We start from the raw sequence: 13,971 nt of genomic DNA, 5'->3' as shown, positions 1-13,971 counted from the left end.
CACACACAGCAAGGCGCTTCCACACACCTTTCAGTGCATCACCTTAATCCAATTTTCTAAAAAGCTGCTTACTCAATAATGGCTCATCGCTAGAGAAAGGGCAGTTTGACACCCTTGCATCTCTCCCTGCACGCAACTCTTGGAGGTTAGGATGCTGTCACACCCATGATCCTTCACTGCTAAGGAGGTGGTTTCTTAAGTGCACTCTTGGTGGACTAAGTCTCATTCGCCAGAATTAAATTCTTTCTGTTTGATACTGTGAGAGGATGAGTAGGATATGTCAGAGAAACTGGTTTATAGCCCCCCAAAAAGTGACATTTACTCTGTAACTGTGCTTTGCTTTCAGCAATAAACTACTGGGGATGGCACAGTGAACTACTACAGGAGAAGACACACGCCAAGGATCCTGTTTGATACTGACCATCTTCATTGCAAATGACACATTACGCAAACCAGATACACAAGGTGCACCAAACGGGCCACGGGGATGGAGGGAAGGGGAGCAACCCCTCACAAGAGTCCAAGACCACATTCTGGTACCTAAGTCATCACCCACACACTAACTGTATGGTCAAGTTCCAACTTGGGAATATGTTTTTCTTGCTTACGGTAGGTCCAGTTTCCCTAGAGATAAAAATCCAAATCACAGAAACAAGTGACCAGCCTTTATCTGCACAGACTAAGTTGCTTTTATTAATCCAGAACGGCATGCTACAGATACTGTACAGCATGAACATTTATTCATTACAAAAATGGCTTCCAAACCATTAAAAATGAACTTGGAATAAGAGCATAAAACGGAACAGTAACATCACAACTGTTAGGAAACATTCAAAGTATTCACAAAAAATGTTATAGTTAGCATTTTAATAAACCAGAGAAAAATCGGAGACAGGTTTACAATCGCTTCATGTCAACTACAATGGCACTGAATGAACAGGTTTCAGCTTTATACAGCAGTCTGCAACATCAACATGCCTAGGTTTTTTTTAGTTTTAAAGTCTGCTGCCTACTCGTATGTAATATGTGTACATAAAAGCGGCAGCTGGTTTTTCGTGTAAGAGTAATCTAATATACAGAATTTTGGCCCTTAAGGGTTTATACCTCTTCATTTAAAATGCTTTCTGGACAATCTGCTACCAAACACATTTTGTTATAGGTGACATTAAAACTACATACAAATCTACCTATGTAACATCACAGCAAAACATGATGAACAAAAATTACAGCATCAAAAAGAGGGAGAAAGCTAAATTCACTGAGAATTTTGGCACGTAAAGTTCTGCACACGGTCAGTCCAGGCCCTAAGGGCGCAGGGTAGGGCATCCCACTGGGAGTTCAAAGGGGAAAAAGATGGTTCCCACTGCTGCTCAGACAGTGTCGCTAAAATTCCCTCACTCATTTTCAAGTCTTGTTTTACATAATGGCTTTTAAAGCAACTTTTGTTAATGCTACTGATCCTTAATGCAACTATTAATGTCCATTTGGTGACAACTGGGTTTCATACAGAAAAAAAAAAAAAAAAGTCAAAAAGGGAAACAAAAATATATATACACATTTTATATATAAACTTAAAAACCTTGTACAAATGAGTTGTTATATATAAGATGCTTATGCTAAGGGGGAAAAAAACTTTATACAGTTTCAAGAAAAAGGAAAACATATTTAAAAAGGGACGACATACAGGTACGACAAGCAATCTCTAAAGCAATAAATACTACTGGCCCAACAGCATTGTGATTCTATTAAGTGTTGAGTAGCATCCCCTCCCCCCAAAAGAACAACACCATGGAACAAGGTATATTAACACATTTTTACCCTTTGTTTCTGTACATTTAAACAATAACAAGTAACATCACAATAAAAGTTGTTTCACACAGAAAAAAAAAAAACAAAAAAGTAATGGCACTGCATTCGTGGTGCCCTTACGGTTTAAAAACCAGATGTAAAATGATTGGTTCGCAAGCTCGTATTTAATACAAATAATACAGAACCAACTCCTTCTGGAGGGCTGCTTCAAAATTGCTTCTTTTTTTTTCTTTTTGTTTTTTAATCAGTCTTTTAAAACTAAGCTATCCGAACTACATAACAGTTATGTATATATATATATTTTTTAAACGCTACAAAGACTTTAAACAGCTGTTGATAAAAATTTTGGTAGAATCATGAGGTTCTTCTCTCATCTACATATTTAAAAGGAGAAATTGAAATAAGAATGGGTCAAATATTGACCAATGAACTCGATAAACATCAACTAATGTAGCCACGTGGCACAAAATTAAGAGAGTACAAAACAAAACCTTTCAAGGTGGGGGGGGGAGGGGGCCAAATAAAGAAAAGTGAAACAAAACCATAAACAAAGCAACTGGGGTTCACGACGCTAAAGCTATTCTAAAGACTTGGTGACGAGCGACAGCGGCTGGGGCTGGGTCCCGGCCAGGGAGCTGTGGGAATGTAAGGAAGAAGTTGACGGCTGTGCAACTGATGAGGAGGGGGCGGCAGGCTGCAAAGCGGTTGGGGGCAGGTCCAGGGCCCCGTTGGGACAGAGGGTGGAGGCCTTGTGGGTGGCCTCGGTGAGCAGGAGGGCGGGCGGCGGAGGCATCATGGACAGGTGGGCCAGGGGGTCGGGCTTCAGGGACAGCGACAGAGGCTGGGTCTGCTCAGTCTGTGACTTGGCGTCTCGGGGAGGGGAGCCTAGCAGGTTGGGGGAGGGGGGAGGCGAATCTAGTAAGCTTCCATCTGAAGAGGGTGGGCTGAGGCAGCTGCCTTCACCTTGTATGTAGCGAACGCACTTTTTTTTTCTCCTAGAAACAGGGGAGAGAGTTATCTGTGAATAGAGGGCACAGATGCCAAGGGAGAGAGTTACCTAATGCTCACACCCAAGCTGAGGTCACCCAAGGGATGTCCCACAGAGGTGGCATGCCCAATGGTCCGAGGACAATGACGGTGGCGCCCCCCGGGGGTGGGTCGCTCACTTCACGGTGCCCAGATCTAAGCCTGTTCTGGCAAACCATATATTTAAGACTCTGAACTCTCTACCTGCTTCCCCCAACCCCTACTAAACACCCACGGCCCCACCCTGCCCAAATGTACGAGAGCAGCATGGAGGCGGCCACCTGCAGACAGTGGCATCTATTTGCCAGCAAGTGGCTTTGTCCAAATTGACATGAACTGAAAAGCTCTTTTGGCTTAGACAGTCCCTCACTTTCCCATCAAGTTTCCTCGGCCCTTCACCCCCATTCCCACCACTACCACCCCCATCCCCCAGTGATGTCTGTGTGTGAGTGTGTGTGTGTTTAAAAGAGAAAGACAGAGCTCCTTCCCCAGCCGCCTCGTATCAATATGAAACTCTCAAAATGCTCACTGTTGAGCCCACATAGCTGAAGGCAGCGCTAGCAAGAGGCTTAAAGGTTTTAACACACCACCACCGTGAGGCTGCTGGCGCCCAGAGAGCTTTCGGGCTTGTCTGTTAAGAACCACACCAAATCAAGAGAGGTCAGAATCAGGTGAGAAAGGAGGAAGGGAAACAAAAATAAAACAAAATAAACTTAAAAAAAAAAAACCAAAAAAAAAAAAAAAACCAAAAAACAAACAAACAAAAAAAGAAATCACCAAAAACAGGTAGAAGAGGATAAACAAAGGTGGGGGAGGGGGAAGAATAAGAAAAACAGAAAATGATTCAAAGGAACAAGAATAACTGGTTGTATGGCCTGCAGGTTGTGGATTAAATTAAGATTCAAACTTGATTTTTTTAGAATTTCTTTTTAAGATTTGGGGCTTTCCCCTCCCCCACCCCATAGTGAGAAGGTTGGAAGGAGAGATGGTGAGGATGGGATGGATGGAGGGGCATCTTGCCCTTGTCAATATGCCGAGGCCAGTCAATGGAGGGTGCAGCACAAGCCGGTCACCAAAGTGGCAACAAAGAAGAAGTGCCAGGGAATCGCATGGACCTTCCTGGGTTTGGGTTATCGTGCGTGTTTAAACCAGAAAGACTAATTTTGCCCTACACCAAAACCACTCCCCTCTTCACTACTCATTCATGTAAGAAATAGGAATGAGAATTTCAGAGCCTTTCTTGCTTAGCATCAAAGGATGAGGTCGGGGAAAATCAACTCAAGAAATTGAGCATGTGACTTCAAAGCTTCTCCTCCCATTAATCCCAGTCTGATGGGATGGTATTTGGTAAGGAAAGGTGAGCCTGGGGATCAACCCCACTAATGCTATAAAAATAATGCAGATACAGGAAGTGTGCTCATCTAAGGACCCTAGAATATTGTCAGAACCATGGCTGATAACACTCCAACCAGAAACACGTGTGTAAGCGCTGGCCAGCTTTCTGCTGCTGGAAGCAACCAAGATGCTGCCTGCTTGAAGGCAACCACTGTCAGACAATGTCACTGGCCTTGGAAAGGAAAGTTGTGCTGAGTTCCTCCTCTTGGTCTGTGCCCCAGAGCTGTCTGATCCTGCCCCTCTGTGCATGGGGTTTGGACTCAGCAAGATGGCAGGAAGGCAGGGAAGGAGGGGAGGGGTTTAAGGGAGCATGCTCAGTCCTCCCTGCCTCCCAGAGGCTGAGATTCATGGGGGCTAGTGGCCTCAGGTGTCTGTCTGTTCCCTCTGGGTCAGAAGGAACTCTAGGGGAGCAAGCACCACCCCCTGTCACCCTCAATTTGGCAAGGTTCCTTTTTCTCCCTGGGAGAGAGTAAATAGACTATGGGTTCTGCTTCCATCCCAGAAACCAAGATAAATAATTAAGCCTCTCAGAGTTTTAAACCACCTTAGCCTGCAGATCAAAACATGCTCAAAAAACTAAGATGTCCATGCATTTTAAAAATGGGAGAAGGAAAGGAGGTGGGGGGGCATAAGCAAAACTGAGAAAGCAACAGAGAAAAACAGAGAGAGGAAAGGAAAGGGAGAAGGAAAGAAGCGGGGAGAACAACCAGGAAGACAAGGGAACGGCACCAAGCAGCATTCCATGCTATATTAGGGCAGAGTGAAAAGATGGGAAAAGCAACTTGGTGGGCTCAAAACAGCATCTTGTTAAAATGTCCACAAATGTCAAATAAAACTAGAAACCTTGTGTGGCAAGCTAGGAGCCCTGATTGGCTAGGAGCATTCTGGTACTTTCCTCACCCCTCCCACCCTCATGACGTGGAAGTTTCCAGATCACAGGAACGGGAGGGGCATCTGCAACAGGGGACATGAAGACTATGGGGACAGAGCGACAGGTCTTCTAAGGTGGCTGAGCACAGGGCAGCTGGCACGCACACACATTTCTGACAAGTCAGAAAATGCCTCAGTTGGCAACTTCTTTTCTTATTTTTCCTTTTTTTTTTTTTTTTTTAAGTACATTTTGTCCTTGGGTTTCAGCATCAAGCCAGGGGTGGCCACAGCCACGTTAAAAGGAAAAGTTGAGTAAAAGGGGGAAGGTAACCCATACTCTTAGCACCCCCAACCTAGGCTTCATCTCAATTCAGAGGAGTGGCCTCTTAAAAACCCCTTTCTAGCTTCTTATTTATTCTGGAAGGAAACTAAAGGTTCTTCCTGATCCTGTTTTGGAATAACGTCCCTCAAAGACAGCAGAAATGCATTTGCTCATCATTCCATGGTATGGAAAAGTCACCAACGAAGAAAAACATCTGCCAGGAAAGTCTGAACACTGCTGAGACTGGAAAGAAAACCAGGTGGAGACGGGGACCTGGGGCACTCTGGCACCTAGGACCAGGAGCTCAGCATCTGCAGAAATGCTGCCATACTGACAGCCCCTCCAAGATGCATTTTAGAAAACCATGCTGCTCAAACAGGAAGCAGCTACAAAAGTTTTAGGTTGGCAGATTTTTTTTTTTAATATCAATAAAATTCTGGGCTCTGAAGATATACCCAGGCTGTAAGCAAGGTGTAAGCTATGTCCAAATGGGGGACGTACGTTTGGGTCAATGTTAGGAATAACTTCAAGAAACAAAAAGTCTGACTTGCAGCAACTGCTTCCAAAACAAACAAAAAAAAAGGATTCATAAACCACCACTCACTCCATTAATAAAATAAACAAACCAGGTACCTGAACCAGCCTTATTGTGAGGCACACACAATAGTGTCAGTTGTATATTTCTACACATCACAAGAAACCCTCTCTTTTAGTGACCCTTGTGATTAACCAGTCATTTGGCCATGGCAGGGCATCTCAGAACAGGCTTCCACAGCTAGTTATCTTCCCACCTGGTACAAGTAAAATTTTGACAAACTCACTGCTCAACAGAGTCCCTGCCCTCCCTGGCTAGTCCTAATTAAATACCTAACCTCCTCCATCAACTTTGTCACAAAACTCCTTTCTGTTGTGCAGAGAAGACCCCAGGACTGTGTCAAAGGGACATTTGTCAGCTCTGTGAACACTCCCGTCTCACAGAATGCCTGGGAATTCCTCTCCTGCTGGGTGTTCAACTCGCCCCCAAATCCCTCATTCCACGGGCAGAGGACTGTCTGTGTGGCTCCCTCTCAGGGAAGACTCTCAGGCCCTCTCTCCTCTAATGTGCTGGGGTCAACATGAGGCACTTCACCGATCTCTAGTATTGGCATCAGAAAAGGGGGAAGAGACACAGGAGACTCGTGGGCATGCACGTAATGGGATGCACATCTGATCTAACGTCTAAACACGGAGCACATGGCAAAGTCATGAAGGGGAGGGACACGTGACGAGGGAGGCACTACAAACAGGGAAGCATGTTTGGGGTGTTGAAATACCTACCATCATAATATTCCAAATTCAAAGACTGCTTGTATCAGAACAAAGAAACAACAAATTTAACCAAAGGTGGTCATTAAAGGAAAAGAAATGAGACAGGAGCTAGTCGGTATCCCTCCACCAAGAAGGAAGTACCTACACTTTCCCTGAGAATGCAGGCTGGATGGAGACCTGCAGGTGGAACATGGGTGCTTAATTTGGACACTTCTGGGCTATTCTGATTCATTTTGGAACCAGTGCTATATATATACACATATTTTGTTAATTCTGCAGGCCTAGGGACGCTGCAGTCTGAGACCGCATGACTCACTGCTTGCAGCCCTTTAGCTGGTGCATGCCGTTCAATGCCACGCTTCTTTTTCAGCACTGTAAAACAATGTCAGCTAACCAAGCTCCTCTGTACAGACATGTGGTTTTTTAAACATAAAACAACCAAAAAGGAAAAAGAAAAAGGGAAAGAAGAAGCCTACCCCAGAATCCTTCTCCATGTGTCTCGACTCTAAGTGCACGGGAATGCAATTGCTGCCAAGTGTTAACTCATTCAAACCTTTGGAAATGGTGGCTCTCTGTGCTCAGTACCCAGGCCACCGAGGCATTCATAGGGCCGGGCCAGCTCCAGGATGCTGGCTTTCAAAGCAAAAAGATAAGTGCCCCTCCTTGTTTGTTAAGGCTGTGGTCTCAGTCCTGCCACCAGGGATATTACTGACGAGAGCAGGGGGGAAAGAGAAAGAGAAAGTGGGGAGAGGAAACAGCATAAAATTAGGAAGGAAATTTTGAAGAATGAGGATCATTAGTCATTGATGCCAGAGGGGAAGTAGATGGGAATGAGGTCAAAATAAATTATCACGCTAAGGTACCGGAAGGACAGAATGCTTTGATTTTCCCAAAGGCCTCGCAGTGGTAATATACCTGCACGGTTTGCACCATAAAGTCTGTCGGTCAAGCCCGAACAGTGCCCGACACTTCTTTGGAGTATTTGCATCTGTTAGCATAAGGTAAACACAAAAAATACAACACAATGGTGGGTCGTGCTCAGTTGGATGTGAAATCTCAGCTACCGCTTCCTTTTCTTCTCTATCACCTTGGTTCTACTTGATAATCTTCCCTCACCAAGGACATGAAAGGAAAGGACTTCTATGAGTCAAAAGAAAAAAAAATAAAATAAAACAATAAAACACACACACACAAAACAACAACCAGAAACCAAAAAACAACAGTGAAAAAAAATAAATAAATAAAAAGAGAGAGAGAAGAGGAGGGGAGAAGGTGACGTCATTTGCTTCTACCTAGGCCAGGATTCCGATCCTGGGCTGTCACAAGGAAGGGACAGGGGTTGGCAGGTAACATTGCCTGGGAGGGGGCGCGCTAAGGTTTGCTGTTGCTGACCCGAGGAGGCATGAGTGATGCTGTTTTACAGTGGCATTTTGGCTGGCAGCAGCAGGAGAACAAGCACATCCCTCATAGAGCCCATACACTTGGCAGTGTCCCACTCCCCGTGTCTCCTGAGATCCACACACAGAGCTACAAAGCAACAGGCCAGAGAAGGGGGAGAGGATCGAATAGACCAGCTGCAAACCAGCACAGCGAATCTGGAAAACTATACACACCTGCAAGGGCCGCACCAGTTATTCTGTTGATCAAGGCCAAAGCGCGCTCGGCATTTCTTAGGAGCGCTCAGGTCTGAATGAGTTCAAGAGAGAAGCGAGCAGAGGAGGAGAACGTGGGAGAAAGGGAGAGAGAGAGAGAGAGAGAGAGAGAAAGAGAGAAAGAGAGAGAGAGAGAGAGAGGGAGGGAGGGGGGGGAAGAGAAAGATACAAATAAGAAAAAAATAAAAATAAAAAAGGGAATAAATCAATGACCTGGTTACTAATTGCAAAATATTGACTTTAGTTTTTTAACTTTCTTTAATTAAAAAAAAAAAAAAGGTAAAAATCACATTCTTATTCAACTTTTGAAATTAGCTGTTGCAAATAAAGCTGCAGTATCCCTTCTTTAAGGACTGTCTCTCAGATTTGGTTCGAGCTGACAAAGGGAAGTTAGACACGGAAGAACTCTTTTAAATATTTTTCCTCTTTTAGTTCTGCTTTCCCTTTTTTTCTCTCAATTTTTTTTCTTAAAGAAGAAAATAAAGCGAAGGAGGGAATTAAGTTTGTAACATGCTTTTTTCTTCTCAGAATACAATAGTTTAAAAAAAGAAAAAAATTACAAATAAAAACAGAACAAAATGAAACAAAATAGAAAGAAGTAAAGAAAGAAAAGGTTGTGGTACTGGGATATTGCAGCTTTTGGAATGTTCGTCTTTTCTTTTAAAATCTATTTTCATTAATTATTAAGAGAGGAACAGATACAGGTAAACAGGCTGTGTGAATGAGCTGTTAGGAGTTAGTTAGAAGCTCATAGCGGCATTTAAGCAGGCACAGTCAGTAAAATGCTAGTGGATTTGCAAATTATAAGCAGAAAAGCAAAAGGAAGGAAAAAACTGAAATAAAAAAAAGCAAAGGAAAAAATAATCATACTGCGGATGCATGCTTGCGTGAGAAAACTTAGTGGGAGCAATGAAAAAAAATGCCATTAGATTAAGGAGGTTTATTACTGAATTCCTTCCATTTTTTTTTTTAACCAGTCTCTTTTAAAGAAATACTGCATATTCAATTTGCACAGTTAGTTCAACTCTAAATCACTGTCATCACTGCTTAAACAACTGTTATGGGAAAAATAAATAAATAAACAAAACAAAGGTTAAATTAAATTAAAAAAAAAAAAAAAACAGAAGCAACTGAAAAAAAAAAATCTACCGAAACATACGAAACCGTGTTGATGGTCACTTTAAAGAATGTTCAAATGTCATACGTGTTTAAATGTTAATAAAACTATAATGGCAAGAAAAATTAAAAAACAGTTTATCAACTATTTTAATGACTCAAAATGACATTAGCACCTGTAATCGGAGGAAGTGAAAGGCAAGGATTTAGGAAACATTCGCTGTGTTCTGAAAAAAAAGAACAAATTATACAAAGCCTTCAAAATTTTTGTTTTGTTTGTTTGTAAAAGCCTGGCCTTCTCCAAGGGACCTCTGAGATTGCCTATGCAGTATTTCTAATTTCTTCTAGAGAATGACAAACCTCCTTAATTTAAAATGGGTGTAATTTACCACTGTAAAGGCATGCATCAGAACATTCAGGAACAGCCCAGTTAATATCAAACACTCGCACACACCCCCTCCTACTCCCCTAAGCCCCGCCCCCTCCTCATTCCTTCTCAGGCACATACAAAATAAGCAGACTGTATAAATCCCGGCATAGGCATGCCTACCGCTTGCTCTCCAGTTATAGGCTTTGCAGTTATTTTAAAACACATTCCACTAGAATTACAATGTGCTTTTCATGCAACAATGGATGTTACTAGCTTTAAAAGGGCAGTCATGAAGCAATTAATTAAAATGCATAAACAAAAAGTCTGGCTAAGAAGGGTTCCCCCACAATGTCCTGGCCTTGAATTTCTCCTGCCTCCCCCAGATGGAAACCTAACATAAAAGGGTGGTCCTCAGGCTACGGCTCCTTCCTCTAACCTGATGATTGTCACTTACCATTGGTCTCTCCCGGCTGCTTGTCCCTTTTCCTCTTCTTCTTCTTTCCCTAGATGAACACACAAAACACAGGGAATTATTGCAAGAAACAGACATGAGAAGAGTGTCTGGGCGCTCTTCTCCTGGAAGGAGTAGGCAGGAGGAAGTGACCATACTGCCATCTCCATCCACATCAACTCCCGGTATTTGTCCAACCTCCAACCCCGCTTCAAGCCAAATGCCCTTGCACTGTACCCCAGCTGGAGGGACACACCCTTCTTGGGAGAAGAGAAGGGGCTGGCGGGTGGTGAAGGGAAGCCCTCATTTCTCATATACCTATGTCCATTGTCAAACCTGACCCACGGCATTTGATCCATAAAAGGGAAGGGGGGACTGCAAGACGAAGATTCGGAGAGGAGTGCGATGACGACATTGCAAGCAGTCTGAGAGCCCATCTTTGAGGAGCACATGAAGGTGGTCATGGCTGCACCAGCTTCAAGGCCTGCCCTGCCTGACCTGCTCACAGCTCTTACTTACGAATGCCAAAGGGTCCCATTCTGAATCAAGAGAATGAAAGCTTTAGCAGGGGCTTCTCTTAGAGCTGGTTATTAAAGATGTGGGGAAAAAGGGTGAAATAGGACCAGGAATCATATGGGCTCCTTTCACAACTGCTGAGTGGGCTGGGAGCCGTGGCTGATGCCTATAAGCCTGGCACTTTGAGATGCCAAGGTGGGAGGATCACCTGAGGTCAGGAGTTCAAGACCAGTCTGGCCAACATAGTGAAACCCCCGTCTCTACTAAAAATACAACATTAGCCGGGCATGGTGGTGCATGCCTGTAGCCCCAGCTACTCAGGAGACTGAGGCAGAAGAATGGCCTGAACCTGGAAGGCGGAGGTTGCAGTGAGCCAAGATCATGCTACTGCACACCAGCCTGGGCGACAAGAGTGAAACTTTGTTTAAAAACAAACAAACAAGAAAACAAACCAACCAAACAAAAACCTGCTGAGTGGACATCTGTAAGAAAGAAGACATTCCCTCAATTCTCTTCTAGCTGACATAATGAGGATACGACTCCTCCCGAGAATGGGTGCATGTATTGAGCATATGCCAGGTGCCAGGCATGATTCTAGGTGTGCTACACAGATGGACTCATTTTAATCCTCACAACAATCCTTTTCAACAGGTATTACCACCATTCCCGTTTCACAGAGGAGAACACTGAGGAGTTAGGTAACTTTGCCAGGGTCACACGTCTAGCAAGTGGTGGGGCCAGGAGAGAACTCAGGTGGTCTTGGCTCCAAACCCTCAACCACAAAGCTCTGCTGCCTGCATGTCTAATGCCTAGCCCTCCAAGGAAGCTCTTTTAGTGAGGGGTTTAGGGGATGAACTGCATAGAGTCTTTCATATTCTCCAACCTGATCCTTCTTGGTATCCTGACCGTCTGCTCGAGGTTGCAAATATGGAATGGGACTGGGGGGAATTCAGGAGAGGGTGACTGCCTCATTCCAGATTGAACTAGTTCTCCCTCCCCTCATAGTCCTGCCCAGATGAAGCAGCTGCCTGGCATACATTTCTATATGTTTCAGAACAGCTAAAAGTTGCCTTCGCCTAAAGCTTCTCACAATATGCTGATGTCAACTCAGAAGAGAAAAAGACAATGACAGGTAGAAAGAAACTTGAGGTCTGGGTGCAGTGGCTCACGCCTGTAATTCCAGCACTTTGGGAGGCCAAGGCGCGCGGATCACAAGGTAAAGATATCGAGACCATCCTGGCCAACATGGTGAAACCCCATCTCTACTAAAAATACAAAAAATTTTCTGGGCATGGTGGCACATGCCTGTAGTCCCAGCTACTGGGGAGGCTGAGGCAGGAGAATGGCGTGACCCCGGGAGGCGGAGCTTGCAGTGAGCTGAGATTGTGCTACTGCACTCCACCCTGGTGACAGAACAAGACTCTGTCTCAGAAAAAAAAGAAAAGAAAAGAAAAGAAAGAAACTAACTCGAGAACACGTTAGGCTCTGTCAGGAGAACCTCAAGCTCGGTGATGCCACCAAGCTTAGGCTCCACCCTAGGGCTGAGGGCCATCTGTTGTAGAAATGGCCTCTCACTTCCATGAGGTCAAGGGGCCTGTGCCACTCGGGAGCTTTGTTTTGACCTTCTGTTCAGGGCTCTTATTGAAACGTACTATGTCCCTTCATGTACAATTTCTTTTAAAAGGACTTCACGTGCTTTATCATGAAGCTGGCATCTCATGGGCCTGCAACAGACCATCTCCATGCCCGCGCCTCTCCCACGTGAGGGGCAAAGTGCCACCTGGCTGTCCTGGAACAGGCAGGTGGGCCTAGTTTCGGTTCATTTAGGAGCCTGAAGTATTCATAAAAACCGGGCACAGAAATGTTTTAACTTCATGGAGTATCAGCATCCCCATAGACAAGGGCTTCTCAGCCATGTGTGAAAAAGCATCTCCATTTCCAGTTCCTTGCAATATACTGTGGAGGCATCTGAAAATTCCTCTACCCACAAGGAAGCTGTCCCTTTAGGATACAGCATAGAGATGGTGACTACTGAAGAAGTTCTCATTTAGATTAGAGACTTCTGGAGGACAGGGACTGTGTTTTCATAGAAAGAAGACATGAGAAAGTGGATAAACCCTAAGCTTAGTGAAGAGGAAGATGCGTCTCCAGGGAGGTGGCCACCCTACTACCCCCTTCAATGTAACAAAAGAAAGAAAGGGCCTAATATAGGGGTGGAAGAAAAGAAACTCAGGTGAGCAAATGGCATGGGACCTCTATCCTTTACCCAGTGTAGAGGGTTAGACAGGAAACAATGTCAAATAGAACCCCAGGGCTTAGATATTACTGTGGGACTCAAGAGTTTTTTCTCTTCGTCTCTAGAGAATGTGCCAAGTCTGACAACCCAAATGTGACTGTTTTCACTCAATTCTGTTTTCCTAAGGAAGAGACATAAAGTCTTCCGTTACCGGTTGGCTGAAAAAGCAGGAATGTGAAAGAGGCATGAGGTGAGCTCAGGAAATATTTTCCAGAAGAACCTTTCGGCGTTTACAATGACTAAAGTAATTTATGGAAACTCCCATGTCAAGTTAGTTTAAAAAAAAAAAAAAAAAAAAAACTAGTAAGTTGCTACCACATTCAAACCCATAAAAGCCTCAATGATGCGGTTCTTAGTCCCAGTGTTCCCTAGTGCATAAAAGGATAGGAGTGAGTGTGAGTGTGTGTGTTCACACCCATGTGTAATGAGTCATTGTAATAGGAATCTAAGTACCTCTTACAAGAGATAAAGTTCCTAGAGCCCTAAATCCAGATCTCTAAACCTCAAATCGTCTCAGGAGTTCCCTTATTATACCAAACCATCTTCCAAATTTAAAACTGAGCTAAAGCCATTTTGAGTGCCTCACAGCCCTTCTGAAACCCAGAAAGTATGTCACAAAAAGCCTCGAGCAATACTTTCTCTAAACGACTCTGAGGCAAGTCAAACACGGTATTCTTTTGAAGCTATCACGGTCTGCCTTGTACCTTTGTAGAGATCTCACCCTGCACAACTCCAGGGGGCACCATTCACATAGACCCCAGTGTAAATGACATACTCTAGAGTTGTGCAGTGCACGCCCTGCACAGCTGTACATGAAGGCCCTACTATGACCCAAAATGT

The 13,971-nt window shown here is 44.2% G+C and overlaps 1 protein-coding gene across 32 annotated transcripts in view; it reads right to left on the bottom strand.

Moving 5' to 3' along the window:
• Nucleotides 1-665: 665 nt before the first annotated feature.
• Nucleotides 666-13,971, bottom strand: part of TCF7L2 (transcription factor 7 like 2) — a 222,108-nt gene continuing 208,802 nt past the window's right edge. For 10 of the 32 annotated variants that reach the window (XM_030940906.1, XM_030940908.1, XM_030940907.1 and 7 more), the window contains 4 exons: nucleotides 10,323-10,371; nucleotides 9,675-9,725; nucleotides 8,344-8,416; nucleotides 666-2,804 (listed from right to left, as the gene is read on the bottom strand). In XM_030940906.1, coding sequence (XP_030796766.1) covers nucleotides 2,387-2,804; nucleotides 8,344-8,416; nucleotides 9,675-9,725; nucleotides 10,323-10,371 — 591 coding nt within the window. In that variant the 3' untranslated portion in view covers nucleotides 666-2,386. Of the gene's footprint in view, nucleotides 2,805-7,645; nucleotides 7,719-8,343; nucleotides 8,417-9,674; nucleotides 9,726-10,322; nucleotides 10,372-13,971 lie in introns of all 32 variants that reach the window. The other 22 variants (XM_030940910.1, XM_030940916.1, XM_030940917.1 and 19 more) reach the window with 8 other exon arrangements.

Source organism: Rhinopithecus roxellana, chromosome 11, assembly GCF_007565055.1.
Source record: "Rhinopithecus roxellana isolate Shanxi Qingling chromosome 11, ASM756505v1, whole genome shotgun sequence".
Taxonomy (NCBI): domain Eukaryota; kingdom Metazoa; phylum Chordata; class Mammalia; order Primates; family Cercopithecidae; genus Rhinopithecus; species Rhinopithecus roxellana.
This window is presented reverse-complemented; position numbering and strand designations above follow the sequence as displayed.